Genomic DNA, 22305 nt, shown 5'->3' on the forward strand with positions numbered 1-22305 from the left:
CATTTGTTATAGCTTATGGAAAACAGAACCTAATTTGGTTTTAGAATTAAGAGAATCCCTTCTTGCTTTGGACACTAGTTCAAATCTCTCGATGAAGGGTAGTATTAGAGCACAAAACCCATTTCTGTTCAGTTTGCTCTCTGTGTACACATAAACAGAGTAACATGCTATACGGTATTTACTCACACATTCCACACCCCCACACCCCAAATATTGAGGCTATTCTACATGAACATTATCTAAAACCCAGAAAAACTTGTCAGTTAATGAAGAACTCACCCAAAATACTTTGAATGGCGTACCACATCTGCCACCTATGACATGGAGCTCAGAAAATAACCTCGAGCCATGGTTGAGAACACAGGTCCAGGTCTGCTGGAGAGGGGTGGTCCTGGGACAAACTTGCCCTTCTATTACTTGCAAATACTTGTGACTGAATCACAAACTCCCTTTTGTTTTTAAACAGCTCAAAGGTAAAATGTATGAAAATATAATAATCAGCACTATTCCAAATAAAACCAGGCATTGTCACTTCATAAATTTTCACATCAGCATGTTACTGTCTTGGTTGACTACGTGTGAACTTCTTACACAAATAGGAGCTGATATTAACAGAATGCTGCCACCTTTCTGCATTTCTTTAGAAAATGCTTGCTTTTACAGCAATGGTGGCACTGGTTTAATAACATAGCTGAAAGTTTAAATAGGTTTATTTTTCATTTCTAACAGGTAACGTGTTACACCGTAAACTGTTACTTTTAAGACAATTGGGCTGTATTTGCGCTACAAGCAGTGAAGGCTAAGGGCACCTGGTTACAGGACCGCTACAGGAAGTCTCCCGCAGTCAGGCAATTTTAAAAGTTTCATTATAGGAAGTCTGCACATGATCTTGCTCGCTGTATTTAAGGTAACAGCTTAAATGTCAGCGTGTAAATCACACCACCTCAGTAGCAAAGTTTCTTACTTTCTGATAACTTCTTTTTAGGAAGAAAGTCTGCAAGGCCACTATAATGAATGTTGACTCTTGAAAGAGCTAGAAGATAGCAATATGATGTATGCATTGTAGCATGCTGAGACCGACCAAACCAGCCACTCTGAGATGCTGCTGAAGTGCAGATATTTCTTGGCCATTTACTAGAAAACTAAGCCTGCAAGATTCCCTAAGTGGAGAACTGCTGAGAAAAAACAATCATGTCCTTTACTACTCTTGCCTATCTGCCAGGTGCCTAGCAAAAAAAGAGTGTTTTTTTTTTAAAGTTGGACTCGACATACATACACATTTTTGGATTGCAGACTCTGCCGTCACATATGGCAGTGCCATTACAGAGATGAGCACACGTGCTACTGTAATCAAGGACACACCCCCCACACTCACACATAGGATGCTCTTTTAAGTGTATTCCTTGAGCTACTAAGGAATGGCTCAGAAAATCATTTTTACACGTTGCCTTTTTGCCTTGTTGCACCCCACGGCACATCCTCAAGGTCCGTAAGGACTGACACATAAGTTGGTAGCAGAAGAAAGGAAAAATACAGCAATGAGGCTAAGCGCTTCACTCTGTGCTTGCTTCTCCACACCACAAATGGGGGCGTCTCATTTTTTTAGAACCTACTTTGTGGAGCTTAGAAAGCCATGGTTAACAGTTCTATTAATTCAGTCACATTTGTTTCCAGCACTATAGAGGTGTAAATTAATTAAACCACTGCATACAACCAGCCTTGAGAAGGCTGGTGCGTTCTGATTTGTGGGAGTTGTTTGGTTTTGTTGGGTTGTGAGGGTGGGTTTTTTGTGTGTTGGGTTTTTGTTTTGTTTCTAATCAACATATGTTTTGTTTACATGACAAAAATCATACTGCTACTGGAATTAAAGTCAGCTGGTTCTTTCCAACTGAGACCATCAATAAAGTTTGTTCCAGAACCGCAGCACCACTAACTTGGGCTGCTACCGACAGTTTGAATGTAATTCAGCCAGTTCCTTACAGAAGTCTTAGCTCTCCTCCAAGGCTGGCTGGACTAAAAGTATAACTTAGTAAGTACACTGCAAAGTACAGTGTAACAAGTTAGACAGTCTATTAAAAACCCCCCAAATCCTTCTATAAAAGTGGCTTCCCATGTTAAAATGTTACTTTTTGTTTGAAATTGTGTGTTTAATATGAGCCCTGATAAATAAACTTGAGTTTTAACTACTACAGCTTTGCAGGTAACAATTAAAAAACCCAGGGTCATTGTGAAACAATACCTGACAAGAATGAAAGAAATCTTCCATATCAATAATCTTTAACCCCCCAAAAACCCGCCGTCAATTACAGAGCTTAATGATAGGGGATTTAACATTAAAGTCTGTAATCCTTAGTTACAAGTGAACAGAATTTCAAGGTATTCCCTACAGCAAGCTTGTAAGAGCAGAGAACATCACATAAATATTTCCCATTACCACTGTTAACAGCAGCTGCTTTCTAGATTTTAATTTTAAACAAACAGAGTAACAATTCAGAATTCCTGAGAGCACTCATCCTTCTTTTCCACCACAGCAAAGGACCTCGTCAATGTACAAAAGCCTAAAAGCCGGCTTAAAGCACAGACATGATTGGATTTTAAAACTGTGGTGATTCCAGTATCTTGGCTAACACACAAGAGCAAAAGACCCTCTCTACCCCTATGCCAGGTTTCACAGCACAAAACCACTGAGCACAGAAATAATGAACAAGCTGACTTTCACAACTCAATTTAAAGTTAAAAAAAAAATAATCAAAGGTCTGCCCTGAACTTCAGCGCACTTATTTCTAAAACAAACACGAAACAGTATGGTAATGGCCTAGCGCTATGGCTGATGTCAAAGGATACGACTTCTAGCCAGGTTTAAGACTTGCAGTCCATCTGAAGATACATTATGTCACTCGAGCTGCTTCAGGTCTGTTAAATTTATTCAGGTTTCTTTAGATTAAGTTAAGCAGGACAACGGTTAATTCCATGTTACCTAAATAGATTGGTTTCCTAAAACATGAAAGGATAGCACAAGCCTATTTTGTAAAGAGGGGAAAAAATATCGATAACAGAAAACCACTCATCAGTAAGACTTACTGCACAGCTAAGAAAATACACGCCGGGATATCTGTAAAAGAAATCTTATGCGGGAACCCCGCATAACTATTTACCATGACAAAGCCGTGTTGTTTAACACATAGAACTGTACTGGGGATCAAATACTAGAAAGATTATCCACCAGGAATAATTATTTCCACATAATTAACAGGCATCATCAGAACTGTGACTTCCTTGCCCAGACACTCTAATCTGCGCTAACTTAATGCCTGCTGTGAAGTTATCCCTGGCTTTTTTAACAGAAGGGTCAGCAAAGAAAAAAAAAAAAAAACAAAAACAAAACCAAAACACCACCACACAAAAACCAAAAGCTACATTTAAAAACAGATTGCTGGGACTTTACTTGGCTTCTGATCTGAATTCTTCAATGCAGAGTAGTGAAGACAGTGTAATTCTCTCCAGTTCTCTTGACAAAACATAAAATACTCAATATTCTGTTGAAGTCTTTCCAGCCATGTGCCTGACACAGCTTCTCAGACAAGAGAAGGTACAAAAAAAAAAGTTCTTCATGATTAACTGATGCTCCATGTACCTCATCTTCTGCATTTACATCACCACCAAATGGGAGAGCATGTCTTACGCCCAAGGTGAGTGTTCTGTGCCACACACCGCAGGATTTTGTGAGATGAGGCCTATCACTGCTCTCCACAAAACTGTGTACACAGAGACATCCCAGCCACCGCCATGAGAGATGAATAAACGTTGCCACTTGCTGCGCCCACTGTTTACCTGGGTCCCTACTGTTTATATACTAATTGTCATTACCAGGAGAAGGTAAGGATTTCCCACCACAAAGTATTTATAACAGGTGTCTGAATCCTGACTGCTCTATGACCAGGGAAGAGGTACTCATCTAGTCAGGATTTCAAGATGTAAACAATTCTTTGTCAACTCAGAAGCCTGCATCCTAAAGAGAAGGTACAGCATGAGGAGGACACAATATTTTAAATATTTATATGCAATTTTTTAATCCAATAATATACAGCTTTACCCAATAATATACTGTTTACTCTTTACCATGGGTACACAGTGAGCTCATAAAAAAATGTGACTAACAAAGCCTTTGTAAATATAGAATTTATTCTTGTTTCCAGTGATAATTAAAATAGGTTTCTTAAAATTCTGTTCAGCTGTTTCAGCTCTTAAATCAACTGCTGCTCATTAGGCCACCTCTTCTGCTTTACTCAATTCTTCTTTCGCTTCCACATCTGCCACCTCAGGGTGACTGTAAGTAGCATCCCTAGCTGAGAGCTTTTTCATTTTGATGTTTGGCAGTTTCCTCAGATCACCATCCCATTCTCTTAAAGAAAAAAAAAAAGTAAAGTAATGAAAAACAATTACCAATAGATATTGCAAGAAGGAATGGCAGAGTTAATTCACCCTTCCTCAGAAGATGCAAACTCAAGCGAGGTTGCTTTTCTAAATTACACTCTCAGTCCCACTGCAGTATGAATAAGCACCAATGTTTTCACCTGATCTTGTACACTACAGCAGCTATAATTTCTCTGTGACGAATTAAGTACTTTCAGATTTGACATTCTGAACAAAAAAATCTACGATTCGCTTTATTCCCACAGACTATTTGTATCCTCAGTTACTACTTTAGGCCACCTGCTTTAGGTTTGACACACTGAACTCCCAGGCTTGTAAGCAATGGAAAATCAGTTTGGAAGAGTTTCTTCACCTGCATACTCAGTTTGCAGAGCTAATGTACATGTACGTGAAGTCCTTCGTTATGATTTATGGTAACTGTTAACATCTTGTATAACTGACTTCTAGGGGACACAAAATGCTAGTAAACATTAATTCACATGAGAAGCATATTATTTCAGAAGGCTCTGTGAAGGAGGAAGGGTTCCTTTAAATATCGCAAGTCAAACCCAGTACTCTATTAATAGAATGCTTGCTTGATTATGGTAAGTGCACTTCATGGACAATTTCTCTCAAGGACAAAGACAGTATTTACCAGTTATGAGACAGACATGGTTTTGCTCTACCAAGGTAATAAGACAACACTTTCGTCAGACATCCCAGTACAAGAAGTCAACTGTGTATAAACAAGAGCAGCCCGAGCCATGTCTCTTGAGATTTCTGGCTTTATTCCAACATCCTGTAAGTATGACTTCTGCTCCATACACCTCCTAGGAGTTAGTGGTATATCATTCCTGGCAACATAAGCATTCATAAGTCTTTTTTTCCTTTGAAGTACCTCATTTGATAGAGCTGTCAGCAAGTGTCCATTCAATCCATTACCAAGGCATGTTTACTTGCTGCCCCAGATGAGCTAGCAGCAAGTTTCACAGCTCCCAGATCTTTGAACTGGATGCAAGTCATCAATTTGCTTAAGTTTTTCACCTAGTATGACACACAAACACTGCTGCAGACTGTAGTACACCTAGAGTTGGATCTTAGAAAATGTGACTAAAACTTAGTGAGGTTTTAGTTACTTAATGGTAAGTTCTGACTATAAATAACTGAGGTCACTATGCTATATGACTGCAATTACTATCTGAAATCTCCTTTCAGGTAAGAAAACAGTGTAATTCCATTTATCAATAAATCTATGTCTTGATCCTTAAACACTAACAGCAAACGCTAATCCTTTTTGTGTAGATCAGTGAACAGCTGAGGTAAGAATTTTAGATAAAGAGAAAATATTCTCTAGGAATATTTAGAAAAGGATACTTAAGTTACAGAAGTAGAATTCTAACTGTTGAAACTTTCTAACCCTTCAATTATTCTAATGATTAACTGTCACCTGTGTTTAGCTTGTAACACCTAAGAAATGCTGAAATAGCAACGCCATACCTAGTCTGCTTTTTCAAATGGCAAATTCTTTGACAGGTTTGCATAAATTCTTCATTAAGAAAAGACATACAACATGCCAAATTCAGAAACATACTTTTGCATAAACAGATTAGTAGTGATAATAAAAAGAACTTACCTGAAAAATTTAAGATGCTTTCTGTTCATAATGTCTGGGATTTCTAATTGGAATGAAATTAAATGCTATTAGATGTGTGTCATTATTCAAGTGAGTCTCATTTCGAAGAAAGAAATGTGAGCTAAAGGGCTGAACATATTATTTCAGAGATTAAAAGACCAAGAAAATGGGAATGAGGATTCATATTAGAAAGTTTCTAGAGCAATATATAAACAGGAAGACCTCTCAGTGCTAAAGAAAAGTGAACTTATACCTATGAACTGTTCCAGAATTCAAATGTACCAGTTAATGAAAATCCAATCCTGACAAATAATAAAAAGGGTGCTTCATTTTCTCTAAACTTACACATCTGAGAAATCGCAAAATTTTAAGCACTAAAAGCCTTCCTTTAAAAAAAGTCCAGTGAAGAAACCAGGAAAATAATTCATTTATTCTTTGTTTTAAAAGCATAACTAACATCCTCAACTAAGATCAAGGTCTGATTATGCGTGTTTTCAGCAGACATTCACTTACCCATGTAATAAAAAGACAATTCTGCTCTGCAGAACTTACTATAAACATGCACAACAGATAATAGGTAAAATAAGAAAGCTTAATTTCAAAGCTGACCTAAATATACAAGCCTCACTCTAAATTAATGAATACTACATGGTCCATAGGTATTTTGAAATGTTTTTGGAAAAGAATTTCAAAGCACTTCAGTCACCACTGCAAGCAAGACAGATCGGCAATAGAGTTAGGAAAGTAACTCTGATAATTCAGGCAAGAAATTGTAACAAACAATTAAATACACTTTGTAAAATTTACCACTGCTACTTGTGAACTTCTTAGTTTGCTTTAAAAATCTTAAGTCACAGGAGAGTGTTTTCTGAACTATGTGTTATAATAAAACAGCTGTGAAAAATTTAAGTAAGCATTTTTTTCATCTTTCTGACCCTTTCAGATAATGTTTCATTTTCCTATCTTTCTTCTGATGAAGAACAAACAGCATGTTAGCTCTCAAACTTTGTCATGAAGATGTTAGTGCTTAACACCATTTCATGACAAGGGAAAAGACATGACTGAACTTAATTTGTAACACAGAACTTGCATAAAATAATGTAAAGTCAGCACCTTTCCAACAGTAGCAGTAACCATTTCTCTCTCCCAAAGCAAAGATTTGTACAAGAGATTTATCTAAATCTCACAAGGACTGAAATGTCACTGCTCTGACAGTGCTCTGCACAGAATATAGGCCGTATGTATGTATATGTATATCACATCCATTAGAGTTATCATACAGAGAAACACCAAGTCAGGTCAAAGGACAATACCGTAGCGTAACGTTAAAAAAGGATGGTAGGAACTCTAGATGCTCTTTAGATAAAGAACCATCAAGTTACAAAATAATGATCCTTACAGAAAACAGCAGCTAACAAACAGTACAGTAGTTACACTAGCAGATACATGTAAATGATACAACATTCATCAGTATTAAATCAATTTCCTTATATCCCGAAGATTCAAGAATTAACTAATAAAACTGGTGTGCTTAGCTTTAAAGGCCGTTTTCCGCAAGACTAGCATTATGCTTCTGAGAGAACATGCAAGGTAATTAGAAGCAAATTATCAAAGACGTGTGATGTTCAGATAAAATAACTATGATGCTTTTCAGCTGAAAGCACGGTAACCCTGAGTTCCAAGGGCACATCCTGTAAATATCTAATATTCCCTTTCAGTAGCTTTGCTATAAACATGTAAGACAAGATTAAAAAAACACAACACACACAAGTGACAACATCAGGAAGAAAATTGCAGTAAAATTAATGTAGATATATTTAAGGAGCAAGGAAGTGACAAGTAACTGCTAACAGAACTCAACAACCTCACAGATCGACTGAATATTCCCTGTATAGGTACTATTTAAAAAACAAAAGACCTCAAATTTACTTTGCCTTTGGGTATCTACCACTTTTTAAAACAGCTAGTAAGGAAGAATTAATTCTTCATTTACATATATCTTATACATATATATACACACAGAAGCATCAAATTTTAGGAGAATTTCCTAAATGTAAACAATTCATATAATGTAGTCTCTTCATAGCAAATGCACATGCATACAAGAAATAACTAAGTTCAAGAATAGGGGGGAAAAAAAACCCCAACAAATACCAAGTCAGTTATAAAAGCTCCCTTCATTACAGCTTCCAGGGATAATAATGAGCTAGAGCATAAAAGCAGTTTCCAGCTGATTTCCATTTATCCCCAATCTCTAATTACAGTATTTAGCAGCAACTATTTTCTCTGAATGAATACTGTCCTAGACAGAGAGCAAAACCTGCAGCAGCTGTGATAACAAATAATGAATGATTTGAGAGTGTATTTAATATGTGAAGTTGCACCATGCTCTCTGAATGCTTTACTTACTAATACTATAATAACCTCAAATTTTGCTTACAATATTTCTGGATTCTTCTTTATTTTTATGTTGTGCTTGTGCACTTGACATCTTTCTATCTAGTCCTATTGTTTTTTCTTTCCTGTCAGCTTTCCACAAAGCAGTAAGGAAAAAAGGAAGAACTAAAATTCAAAAGCAAAACCAAAAAGGAGATTTTCTACAACTGAACTATTTTATGACATTCATAGTATCTATCTTCCTATGACTTCTCTCCCCCCCTTTAAGAAATCAAAGATTACGCATGAAGTCACGCAGCTATTGCTGAACTCCCCTGCAGGATGGGGAAGTACTAACTAACATTGGCAAAATTTTTAGACCCATTAGTTTTCATTATTGGTAAAATATAAATTGGGGAACAGGGCATATGACACACAGCCCAAACCTTGCTGTACTTTGTATCCTAACCACAGAACAATGCAGATTCTTCATGTCTTCCGTGATATACTTTCACTGTTAGAAGGGCTGACTGCCTTTGAACAATACTTTAGCATTAAAGCCAAGTTTATCACTCAACTCCAACGTGCTTATTTGTTAAATACATGTGTTTCACTACTATCTTGTACTTGCCTCTTCTCAAAACAACCCTTTGCTTTTTGCACCCTTGTTATCCCTTTGTCTGTCTCCCTTATTTCACCGGTACTGCTGCTTCCCTTCAGCCTAGTTCCAGCTATCAAGTTTTCAGCCTTTTCTTTCTCACATGTAGCTTGCATCTGTGTGCTACCTCCAAAACCAAAAAATACTGTCAAAAAGAGTTCAAGTGTTTCTCCTTAAAAAAGACTATACACCTTAACGGGAAATTTTCAGCTCTAACGCTTACGTTGTGGTTTTCACACACGATGCTCCTCAGAAGATTCCATTAGATAGTCTGCTGGCATAGACAGCTACCCCAAAGGAAGATAAATGGTAATTAAAAAAGTCAACGAGAATATCTGGCATTATGATTTTATTCAAACTTTTGCTAAATGCCAAGGTAAATGTTTAAAAACTAGTGCTTTCAACTAGGCTTTTATCTACAAGATTTTTAGTTTTAATCTTGGAGTTTTTGATTATTAAGAGGTTAAGTATTAGGGCCTTCACACACACAGAGCACTTTCACTTCCTCCACCACCAACGCCAGTAAGTCAAAGAAAGCAGCATAGCTCCTCTGCCTGAGAAGAACAAGAGGAAAAATGTGGGTTTCTACTTGTGTGTTATCATTTATGCCTGTTGAATAGAACCTGTAGAGTAGGTATGTCATGATAGCCCAGGATTTCTTCCTGGACTACCTAAATTTTAAGAGGAAAAAACTCCGAAAATAGTCAGATTTTGGAAATACATCTGTACTACAATTTCTGCTGCAATCATTCTCCCACATGAAACACATCTCAACCTTAGTGGAATGAAGGGACTCTTTCTGGAGATGTTTTAGGCCCACAAGTTCAGAGGCTTTGGTGCTCAAGTTCATGAAACCTAAAGCGCACTCTCTCATGATATGAAACTTGCTGAAGTTCCTCATGCCACTGGTCCACCTCAATGGAAAGGGGCAAGTCAGGCAACAGGTTTATCCCTAACACCAAGTTAATAGACTATCAAAAGAATGTTAGAGGAAGCTGTGTATAAAGACTTCATTGGCAAGAGTCCAGATAACAAAGCCCACATAAAAGAAGTAATTATTTTGTAGAGAAAGTGATGTTGGTTATTCCCCACATGAGCAAACGAAGTCTTCGCGCTAATATGTGTTAAACATGCACACCCACTGAAGTGTGTTTTTAAGACAAAAAATACTTTGTATATAAGGAAGGCCCAAGGAAGCTGCTGAACAGAATTTGGTTTTGAGACAGGTGCACTAAATCCCTCTTTAGTTCCAAAACTATATGCCTCCGCTAAAGAGGCAGTACTAGCAACGATGCACAAAGTAGCAAAGCAGAAATATACGAGCCAGTTCTCCACCATTTTTCTTCCCATTTTCTTCACCCCGCCCCTCCTCCCAAACTCCTCTGCAAGGCATAAATACCTAGCAGTTACTTAATTCCTTTAAAGAGAGAAGATAATACCTAGAAATAAAACTTAGAATCTAGCCTCATGAGCAGGAGGAGAAGATGTGACCACAGGATTATTTCTACTGTTTTTACACACCTATTCCATAGCCTTCATAGAGTTGTCTTTCACGTTCTATGGTCTGCTTGATGACAGTTTCCCGTGAACCGTGCTGTCTTCCTTGTCTACCTTTAATACTGTTTTGTAATTCAATCTGCTCCAATTCAGCATTGAATCGACACATATAACTGAAAGAAATAAAATGCATTTATGCTGGATGCAATCCTGCAAAACTTTTGCAAACAGAACACTTTGATAATCTAAGAAGCTATGTTACTAATTGTATTTATTTTCTAAATTAGTCATCAGTGTTTCTTAGATTTGAACTATTACTTTAATCTTCAAAGTGGAAGCTCCATTTAGAACTTCATGCTTCATGTGAATCATCTCCAGCTTACAGAAGGACTTTATTTTTTTTTTTTTAAAGACTATGTTTGCATAAAACAAAACAGAAAAGCCAAATGCATTATCATAATTCACCTGCTCTGGAAGACCATTGTTAAATTTAAGTATTCCTATCTTAACTGCTGAATTTCACCACCTCAATAATAATTTTCAAAGTAAAGTTCTTCTTTGGTATGTGTTCTACATCATCCTGCAAACACCTAACCCAAATCCAAAAAGTAAGCTTTTATTGCCTTCGCAGTATCACTAACATTGATTAGCAGTTTACAGGTTTCATGAACAGTGTAGGAAATGTCAGAGCTTCTGAAAGGAAACTGATACCTTCTGAAAGGAAGGTGACTTACAGCTGTGTAAGAATACACATATATTATTTAGCTAGCAGGTGAAAACCGGGGACCAGCTACAGATACATCCAGCAGCACAGAAATAACAGTTCCTTCTAAGCAGATTCAATTTTGATATTTCCTGCCCTAAAAATTGACCCACTTGAGTACTGCTTAATCTCAGCAAAGAACATTAAAGAATAAAGGAGTAAGTAAAATTAAATCTGTGCATTTATGCGTCACTGAATAACCTGACTAGAAAATTCATGCAATTACTACTGCCCAAATTATTTAGTCATCCACACACTACAAAAGCAGAGATATACTTAAATAATAAAAGCCCAACAAACAACACGACTTACTTCAGTAATTCTACTGTGAATATATACATCTTTCAAATTATAATTAACCTCAGTTGCAACAAAATCAACCATTTGGTATTATTAATACTAATATATAAAAAGTTCTTCCCTGAGTCATCATCACTTTACAGATCTCACTTAAGAACATTACTTTAAATGACAAATTAAGCTTTTCAATCCTGTTTTTAACACCAGTCTTACTTTTCAATTAGTTCGCCAGCTTCCTTCTTTGTGTACTCAATTTTACTGGGGTCAAGGTGACTTTGAAACCATTGCAATTTTTCTCCTACAAGAATAAAGGTAACATAAATGATTACATCACCGCAGCATCAACACTGATCAAAGTTCTTCAAAGTTTTTGAAATAACCCCCCATTTTTCAAGATACTGAATGGCATCATAGACTCACTGATATTGTGTGTACCAGGTATGAAGGTAGCTGTAATAGAAACATTCCCACATCATTTCAGATGTATTTTATGGTTCCTCACAGAAAAAAAGATGCTATGCTTTGCTTTACTGAAAATCAGTGTTTAAATGATTCAATTGCTTAAGACGGAAACTTAGAAAGGCCCCAAGCGGAAAAAAACCAACACAATGCTGAGCAAGAGTTCTGATCATCACAATTTTTAAACAGATTAAATGGAAAAGGTATAGTGTCGATCGTATGAAAACGGAAAGTATTCCAGGTTGTGTCTCAAAGGTATGAATTTACTTGCTAGCACAATGTGTCTGTTGACCTACATATATCATCCCCTTTCACAGGCGATTAAGAAAGCATGGAAACAAGTACAATAAATACATGTACAGATGTGCAAAACATCTGGTGTCATGTACGCTGACTAACAATTAGGCTATACTGAGCCCCAAGTTCAACCCTGTATATATTACTTGAGTGAACATGTCAGGTATTTTAGCATTTCAGCAAAGTTTATTTTAAGATTAGAGTCAGATTATAGAAAAAGAAACTCTAACTGGGGTATCTATAAAGTTGGTAAAACTTAATCTGTACTAAAAAGTTGAGTACTGTATTCAGCAATAGAAGTTTCTGCTCACCAATAATACTCAAACGCAAAGCTTTGTCAGTCTTCAACCTAGCAGAGAAAAAACAGATACGTTAGGAATGTGTACCATACAAATAATTATCTTCATTTTCTTAACAAAAATTAATTTTTTGGCATCACAATGCAAGTCAAGGTAAAATTTCAACTAGAAGTATTTGCCAAATTCAGAACAACATAAAACTGGTTCTGCTTCATCTAAAGATTCTACTTTTTGGTAAAACTACTATCTGAAATTTGTCCAGTTTAACTGTTAAGTTAAACCATTTCTTGGAAGAAATTAAACGGAAAAAAAACCAAGATAAAAATAGGACACTTTTCTTGGAGCACAGCAAAAGGAATTTCATGGAAGACCTGCACTGTAATAATTTCATTAAGTATGTCTATATTCTGCTGGTATGTTTGATGAGTTTGGAGATCAACAACAAAAGATTTCACTGCCCTGCATCCTTGCAAATCAAGCATACAATGTGAAAAATACCACTCTAGTAGCTAATAAACTTGTAGTAATTAAGGTTTGTGATTAGTGAACAGTAAAAGTTAAGAAACAAAAATTAACAACTTTCTAAAACAAAGATCAAAAAAATCCATCTTAAAGTATTTGTCACTCCACCTCAGCCTCCCACAGGATACTTGAAGCCTTCTGCACTCTATGGGATGTGCGTACACAATTCAGTTTGGGATTAATTCCCATCCTACTGAGCAGTTCTCAGAGAACACAAATTTTCTGACAGGTAATACACTGCCTCATGCATTTTACTCCTGAAGTTCTCATATTCAGTCTGCAGCAATGAATGCTGGCTGAATACCACTTTATTTCCAGAAAGGTAAATCATACATTGTTGGGATAAGTATGAAATTTGCCATTGGAAAAAATATCTTAGCCACGTATGTTCAGTGTTTATATCCAAGGACTTCTGATGAAATTTACTTTTTTCCCCCTATTATTTAATAAGAAAATTGATAAAGGATAAAGAATGTCATAAAGGACAAAGAACAAATAATGCCAAAATTCAACACAGTTCAAAGCTAATGTGCTCCTTCATTAAATTCCTTGTACTCTATAGAATTTAATGAGCATTTGAGAGTTAACTAAAGTAACGCAAAGCACAGAAGTGCTGTTTGTCACCTGTCACAAAAATTTGGATCAAAAGAGAAAGCCCTACTTTCCACAGACAAACATACTTGTGTCACTTGGTCACAAACCTACATCATTAAAATCAAGATTAGCTTTTTCAAGAGTTCTTTAATACTCTGAAGACCATCTACAAGCCACATAAAAGCAAATGCACAGCATGTGCTAGCTGCTAAGAATTCCACTAACACATTAAAGAAAAATGTTTTTACTTCTGTAGATACCCCAGCATCTGGGATAAGCATTTTTAATGCAGGCGTCTATAGAGGTCAAGCATTGCACTTGAGTTTCATCATACCTGCCAAAAAAAAACCCCAAACTGGTTGATTAATTAAAAGATTTTAGAGTTTAAGTCATTTCTGTGGCTTACGGGACAGACCTAGGTGAGACTATGTAAAATAGAAAGGAAAAATCAGTTAGAACTTTAAAACTGAGCTTTAAAACTCAGCTGTAGATGTCTTCAGTAAGAATTGTGGTAGGTAGCCTACAGAGGCCTTACAGCAGGGAGTTCTGAAGGGTAATAGCAACCAAGAAAAGGACATATATCCCACACAGTGGAACTCCACACCAGCAGTCCCTGCTGTGAACCTTGCACGGCAACAAAGCCAGCCGAGCACATCTGCAAAGCATTGCCATGGAGGAGACTGCGATGCCATCTAGAAAAGCTGCCTGATTAGAATCATATATTATGTCATGTATCTCTGCTTTAAAACACTACAAACTACCATTTGCACCTGCAAGGGTCACTGGATCATTTATTTATCTAGGCTATAAAGTATATAACCAGGATTGTCTTGTGGAAGAAAAACCTTCAGTCTCTAGGGGTACACAACTTATTTCAGTATAAGAAATAACAAATGATAGGATCAGATGTTGCCTTATTGTAGTTTTCATAAAAACCTCACCTCAGTGACTGCTAGAAGTCAATAGTATTAGCAGGGAGGCTAATTAAATAAGGTAAGTCAAAGACAACTCCTCTCATCTCCTTCCACACAATAAGTAACTTCTTTTGCTCAATGGAAAGAAAGGATGAGGACAGGGATACAATCTTGTGGCAGGCTGTTGCTTCTTAATCATTTTCTCCTTCCACCTGCCTCCCAAAAATCATCTGCTTAGGCACTGATTATTGATAAGGGTGATAAGCAGTTTTCTTGACGTTTACAAGGTACTTAAAAGGTTAGAGGTCCTGGTGGAGCATGAAGGCTTTATCTCAGATATTGTATTCAACTGGTATTCAACTGTTCTAAATACTGCCATCTATGGCTCTGAGAACTAAGACAGGCTCTTTCATAAAAAAAATAAATCATGGCTGACAGGACATACTTCTTTGTTTCAGGCTGCTAAATACCTTCCATATTTCTCTCCATACATGTCCGATTTTGTTAGCTTAGGCACCAATTAGCGGCTTTGTTAAGGATTTTAGGATACTTTTGTATGAAAATCCCTCTATAAGAATTAAAAATTCTGATTTTTTTTTAGTTCATTTTTTCATTTCTGTATGCAAAACAAATAATGTTAAGAGCTAACATTTTTTTCAGTTCCACAAAAAGAATCTGCAAGAGTACATCTCAAAGCATCGCTACTGCAAACAGCATAACTAGAAGCATAGTGGCTCAAGGGAGATTAAGAGGTTAGGTGATAGAAAAGCTAAGCAGAAACAAAGAGCTCCATAAGGAGATATTTTAAGGCTACTGCTTATTCCTAAGGTGTCAGTTCGTGACAGATCAAGAAATACTGTAAAAAAACCCTTAGCTCTCATATTTCAGAGCATGACAGTATTAGACCAGTATATTTTTAATGAAAGTGCGCAGAGTCCTAAAAAATCTACAATATGTGCACAATAGAAAGGCTGTATTTTGCCTGAGGAGAAAAAAGGACAGAAAAAAAAATATCCAGGGCTAGATCAGCTTTAGCTACCAAAACCAGACAGAGATTTCAGCAGTTGCAGACAAAACAGAATTGGTGTTGGTACATCACTATTAAGACAAGTTCCAGGAATATCCCATTATGGCCTGGTTTCCTAAAGTGTACGAAAAGCAGCGTTCTACTGGCACTAGTGAACGAGCTATTGCCGTCTCAAATAATTACAAAGATGTTTTTATAACAGAGCAAACAAGTTGCCTACAGGTATAAGGATTCACATGTAGATTAAGAGAATAAATTGGTATCAATACACTGGAATTTGTTGCTGCTTATTAGACCTTGAGGAGAACTGAAAAGAGGGAAGCAGGCAGGAAAAAGGTGTAATTCAAGTGAACAAGATGATTTAAGATTGTAGTTAATTTTCTAAAACCAACTGGTCTGTCTCTTCTTATTATGGTCAAGACTGGTCTTTTGTAGTGCAGCCACAGTTTCTGGACAATAAGCTTATTATTACAGTCTATTTCATTGAGAATGCTTGCATTGAAGAGTATCTGGACAATGGAGGCTGTAAAAGACTTCTGCAACTTAGAGCAGCATTTCTCCCTCCTTTTTCCCAGTGCTTCCTTAAGTATTGAAATTCCTTGTGGGTAATGTCCTCCCTTTTTATTATTATTTATTATTAGTTTGTTTGGGCAAAAGATACTTGAATATCTCTCTCATAACTAAATGTGATTTCCTTTCCTTTTTAACATAAACAGGAATGTTCACAGTAGTTATTTCTCTTCCTCCACCAATCAGAAAAGTTAAAAAGTAAATGGAAGCCTGAACTGTCTCTAGTCCTGCATCCTGTCTACAGCCAAGTACCAAAGGAAAAAAAAAAACAAACCCAAAACCAAAAGAAACAAACCACACAAAACCAGAACAAACATTCACTGATACATCTACAAAAGACATTCTCACCTTCCACTAACATGCCCTTTAAGGGCTTCCTACACCCAAGGTAATAACATTGAATAGTAATCAACAGATAAAATGTATATGTTCAAAAGCATTATTGCAAAAATTTAGCCAAACACAGTTACAGCATCTCCAAGTAAATCCACAGCTTAAGTAAAATAATACAGATTAACTGTATGAACTTCCCGGATTCATTGACTCTCTCTGATGCAGATTTTCCATGCTGCAGATGTGCATTAGCCTGTACACAGAAATTATCCCCTTTCCTCAGGGCTGGTGAGATCACATTGAGCATACTGCCTGCAGTTTTGGGCCCTCCCCACATTTATGATATTTCTATACGATAAGAAGCATGGTCAAAAATGTAGCAGATTTGTAGATGGGATTAAGAAAGAAAATACTGTAAAGATTACGAGGCAGCTTCTCCTATTTACCACCAAAGGACGTATTAACCTTCCAACCAAAGAACAGGGTTGTCTTTAAATAGAAGTAATTTGGAAAATTACTTCTGCAAATATTTCAACCTCATTAAGTCATTTTCCAGTGAAAAAGTCCTCAGAAACTCACTGAAGTTAAGTCACAAATTTGGAAGCCACAATGCCAGAGCATTTATTTAGTATTATCAGCTGCCACTCAAACCAGATGTTTAATAAACTTTCAAAAGCAATGAGGAAGAACAAAATTGGTATGGGCTACTTCTTTTTCCTGAGTGTAGGAGTGGAAAGCTTTTCTCCATCCACAGCATCAGAAATTTATCTTGTCTTTTTCAGAGCTCTGCAAAATGAACCCAAACCCCACCATTATATTAAAGAAACTGAAAGCTAAGCAATTACACTAAAAAGACCGATTAGTGGCTAAACTGGCTGTTTTCAAACACGTGCTTAACTCCTGATATTTTTAAAAAAAGAAAAAAAATCTTAAGATTTAACAAGCTGACCATTAAGATAACAGAGATCCAAAAGAAACTGGAACCCTTAAAAAGACTTTTAAAGATACTAGGGAAGAAACCAACATTATTCATGTCTTTTGAGTTAAATTGCTCTTCAAGCCAAGACAGTACAGAAAATAGAATATAGACAACTGAAGGGTGTTTTTATGCAAATTATTTTTAGGACACCACAGCAAAAGGGATCTACAAAATGCAGACCTGTGAACGATGGTAGTTAATTGTTTCGGACCCAGAACTGCAAGAGGTAGAAATCTTATTTATACATCAATCATTTGGCTATCACAATATCCTTTGGATGGTCCAGACTGACACACTACTTTTGGTGGAACAGTTTCCCTATGCAAAATGAAACGTTACCTCTTTTACCATCAGCCTAAAGGCCTCACACTTCATATAGTAAGGGAGCTTGGAAAAGAAAAGGCAGAAATCAAGAAACAGAGCCTAAAGAAGTGGAGAGCAACCTATATCCTCTAATCTTAAACTGTGTTTCTCCCTGTGGAGCATCTCTGCTCTGGGAGGCCTAAAAAGGATAACTATCAACATCCTAAGAAGAGCCTAAGGGAAAGGATAGCTATCCACATCCTCTAATCTTAAGCTGAGTTTCTCTCTATTAAGCACTTCTACTCTGTGAAGGCATTAGGCTTCATTGATCCACACCGGAATTCAGGATAAACCATCTGTTCTTTCACTGGGCTGCTTGAAGCTCATCTTTTATTAGCTTGCTTGCTGCTAATAATCAATTGTTTTTCATAATATGGTGGTTTTTCCTCAGGTAACCCATGACACACAGACAGACAGAAATCTACATAGTAAATACTCGGCACTAGCACCAACGCTCAGATGAGCAAGTCCTGAAATTAAGACATTTGGTGACAACTGCTGAAAGAAAGCAAACTTCCAATAAATTATTTATTTTTTTTATCTGCTGTTGGGGGACCTAGAACTTTATTTTTTAACCAAACTTAAGGGTTATGATCATCAAGATCATCATACCAGAAAGGACAAGGTGTGTCACAATTGCTTACTATATCTGTCTAGAGAATCAGTTGGAAAGTCAGTAATATTTCCAGTTTACTGAACCCTGTGTGCTCAAAGCTAACTGGCCTTTGCTTCTTACAACAATTTTGATGCCATATTTTGTGCTGTAGACTTCGTTTGGCAATGCTAGCTGCAAGGGTGGCTCCGGTAGCCCAAGACACTCTAACACTTTGCTGAATATCCTTAAAGCAGTAAACTTTTCAGCTGTCCAGCAGAAAAAGCACCTGTGTTAGAAGTAACGTTACATACGTACTGTGACTTGCCAAATCTAGCTGCCTCAGCAACAAAGCCTAGTCAGTACAAAGCCAACATCTTTTCATTCCTTTTCATGGAAAGGATGACCTAATTACTGCAATATTAATGTATTAAATAGAAAAATGAATGATGCATTTGGTACTCTCTTACCTGCAACCAAATAGACTGCCCTGTGCAATCTCTAACATATACCTTAAAACCTTATCCATGAACAGAAGTAATTAAAGAGCAAGTTAAATAGGAGAATACTGTTCCAGTGGGAGCTCTTTGCTGTGGTTGCAAGAGGAACCAAAAGTAGCACTCTAACAAGAAATGTCAGCACAGGTGTCTCTATCACTATAATTCTACCCACAGAGACAAACACTAAAAGATTTGATTGAGTGTGCCATGTCATAATGAATAATCAGTACATCACTCCTTCACTTGGTAAGTTTTTTTTGTGCATGTTTTTCTTTACGGCAAAGTCATAGATGTAAGCACTAAGCCTCAAGTATGATTCAGTTCTCTTTTGTGATTAAGCGCTCCGAGTGGCAGTTATAAGGCAAGATGAGAGAGTTAAGGGACAAAACAGACAATTCAGCACTGGGAAAATAACCTACAATAAAAACTTACTTGCTTGCAATCAGTAGTCAGGGAGCACAGACAAGGCACGAAGCATCAGGAAAAACTTCTTGCACATTAGGGAACTGCCTGATCCTCAATACACGCTACTTGTAAATGCTTGCGGCAGCTCTGCTTGAGGCTACGTGACACAGCTATGCTAGTAAAGGGCCCCTTTCTAGTTAGTGCAACCTTTACAACTTTGCTGTGGATAAGGTTGTACACCCATGCCCCACCATAAAACTGCAGTCTCTGAGGAACATTTCAACTGTACCAGGAGCTCCCAATTTAACACCTTCAGATGTATGAATATTTGGGCTCAGCTTGCATGGTCCATCCATATACTAGTATACTGTGACAGAAAATGCTTTAAGTTCACTTCAATACCTTTCTAAACAAACAATCACAGCATATCAACTAGTAAGCTGAGGTGGAACGGAAACCAAAGGCCAGTCTTCTCCAGCTTCATCCTTTATGGATGAGGGAAGTAAAACTTAAAAGCAGAAAACCAAACTTGCCACGGAACAGCAGGAATTCACCAAAGAGGAGTTAACTATTCAATTTTATTCAGAAGTCTCTCTTCTGCAGGAAGGTTTCTGGGATTTCTTTTCTATGAACTCAAAACGTCAGCATAAGAAGCTAGACCCGAAGCAGGATCCTTATTAAATCTTGGAGTAAAGTCAAACTAGGTGACTAGGCTTCATGTGAAATCGCCAGAATCATGCCATTCAGATTAAAAAAGCAAAATGCTGCGATAGAAAAAAACCTGACTTGTAAGGACAGCACCAAAAATCAAGTAGCAGGACTATATACTTTGTATAAGCTGATTTCATGAATGTAAACCTGTCAGTTCACATAGCCAAGCAGTACTAAGTTATGTAGGTCTTTCTTTTATTTTAAGGATACATCAGCGTAAAAGTTCCCTTCCACCAGAACCCTCCTCCCCTCGAACAAAAAATATCTACTGTGATGCTGTCCTTTGGTCTGCACACAGACTTCACACAGTCAACTTACTTTTCTTTCTTTTCCTGTTTGTGTGCTTCCCTTGCAAGCTGCGCAGCTTTCCTGCTGTAAGGATGGATAACTTTTTTCTCTTGCTTCCCTCCTTGGGTTTTTCGTAACTTTGGCTGAAAAGAAATCAAAGACACTGTACATTACTAAAGCTCAATAAAACGTTAAAGGAGCACACACCATGGTAAAGACTTAAAAGGTCATGCATCAATATCTCAGAAAGCCCTTAACTTGTAGCAGCAGCTTATCAGTTCCACCAGTTGGATCTTGTCCTCCTCAGTAACAAATAAAATTACTTGAACATGTTACATGCTGTAACAAAACTGGTGCACAGAAAATGCTGTAAGAAATCTTACAAAGTGAGTACTCTGGAAACACTTATTTTCTAGAACCCTGCAGCTAGGAAACTAAGATTACCTCTCTATACCTTTACAGTGAACGTCCCCATTCAAGCTCTGTTGCATCTCGGCTTCTGACAAAGGCCATACATAATTTGCACCACAGGACAAAGGATCTTCTTGTTCCTCCCTGCAGACCATAAGAATGCCTCACACCAGAGAGCAGCCAGAGGCTTTCCTTCTCCAGCCCTTCATCCAGCACAGAGGGGGAATACTCACAAATTTGAAAAATACTGTAACACTAGTTTAAGTTATGTCACTTTTTGGTGAAAAAGTGTTTCGACAAAACTGAAAGGCTTTCTCAAACAATACACAATTTAAATTGTTTAAAGTCTTTAACCGCGTGCAGAAAAAAAATCCTGTAAGCAAGGAGACTAAATGTGCAAACGTGATGCAGGAAACGGTAATCATTAAACAGAGAATTGAGAACATCGTGTTATTTGTGTCGGCAGCGGTGCTAAGGATTGTGAAAAAAAAAAAAAAGAAAAATAAAGGTAAATTATCCTAAAGAAACCTTTGGAGGCGCCTTGCACCGGTTTCACAGGGTAGCCCCTCTCCTCGCCCCTCCCCTCCCCCCCGTCAGAGCCAGCCCCGCCGCCACCCCCAGGCCACCCCGAACCCCTCGGAGAAGAAGGGCGCCCGTGCACCGGGCAGGGTCACTCGGGGCGCCCCCCCTGCCCCCGGGGCCGCCGAGCGGCGGGCAGGGAGCACCTTTTAAACGCAAGGACGCTTTTACCGCCGTCAGCGGCCCACAACGGCCGCCCGTCGCGTTTGAGGGGACCCGCCGCAGCCTCCCAAAGGCCTCTCCGGGAGCGCCTCTGGGGCCGCTCCCGCGGTGGGGCGGAAAGGGCCGGGGGCGCCGGGTGAGGAGCCCCCCGCCACCCCCGGACCCGCGGACCCCGATCCCGATCCCTATTCCGCCGCACCCACCATGGCCACTCAGTCACCCCCTCGCCGCCGCCGCGGTGCACCAGCCAAAGGGATCCGGGCAGGCGGCGCGGGCGGCGCGGCGGGCGTTCCGGGGCGCGGCGGTACCGGTGGCCGGCAGCCTCCTGCTTCCGGCAGCTTCGCCTGGTATGAGCGGGGCTTTCCCCCACCCCCCGAGCACAGAGCACGGGCACGGAGGTGCGGGTTGGCCCAGGCAGCAGGGCCGCTCCAGTGCCGTCTTAAGGCAGGCTTGTGTTAAGAAGTCATCACCTAAACCGTGAATAATCCTTTGTGACTGTTGGGCTCCAAGCGTCGCAAGCTCTGTAGGGACGTCGTCTTCAGGCCTCGTTACATCTTGCTTCGCAGACACCCATAACTTTTCTTCTGTCGAGTGTTTTAATTCATTTCTACAACATTAAATGAGAAGCTCTGGCGATCAGGCCTCCTTCGGTTTGAACTG

At 38.3% G+C, this 22305-nt stretch overlaps 1 protein-coding gene across 1 annotated transcript; it reads right to left on the reverse strand.

Annotated features, from left to right (window-relative positions):
* Positions 1-4161: 4161 nt before the first annotated feature.
* Positions 4162-21974, reverse strand: TMA16 (translation machinery associated 16 homolog). Its single transcript, XM_064449773.1, has 8 exons — positions 21849-21974; positions 20948-21048; positions 20524-20636; positions 12708-12745; positions 11854-11938; positions 10602-10750; positions 6047-6089; positions 4162-4402 (listed from the first exon to the last, which is right to left on the reverse strand). The coding sequence occupies exons 2-8, from the start codon at positions 20966-20968 to the stop codon at positions 4264-4266; spliced, it is 588 nt and encodes a 195-aa protein (XP_064305843.1). The 5' UTR covers positions 20969-21048; positions 21849-21974; the 3' UTR covers positions 4162-4263.
* Positions 21975-22305: the final 331 nt, after the last annotated feature.

The sequence above is a fragment of the Phalacrocorax carbo genome, chromosome 4 (genome assembly GCF_963921805.1).
Source record: "Phalacrocorax carbo chromosome 4, bPhaCar2.1, whole genome shotgun sequence".
Classification (NCBI taxonomy): domain Eukaryota; kingdom Metazoa; phylum Chordata; class Aves; order Suliformes; family Phalacrocoracidae; genus Phalacrocorax; species Phalacrocorax carbo.

Coding starts and splice junctions, on each gene's coding strand:
- TMA16 (XM_064449773.1), bottom strand. CDS start 20,968: ATGGGGACGTTCACTGTAAAG. Junction 6,090..10,601: donor CTATGAAGGCTATGGAATAG/GTGTGTAAAAAC, acceptor CATTCCAATTAG/AAATCCCAGACATTATGAAC. Junction 4,403..6,046: donor AAGCATCTTAAATTTTTCAG/GTAAGTTCTTTT, acceptor TTTTTCTTTAAG/AGAATGGGATGGTGATCTGA.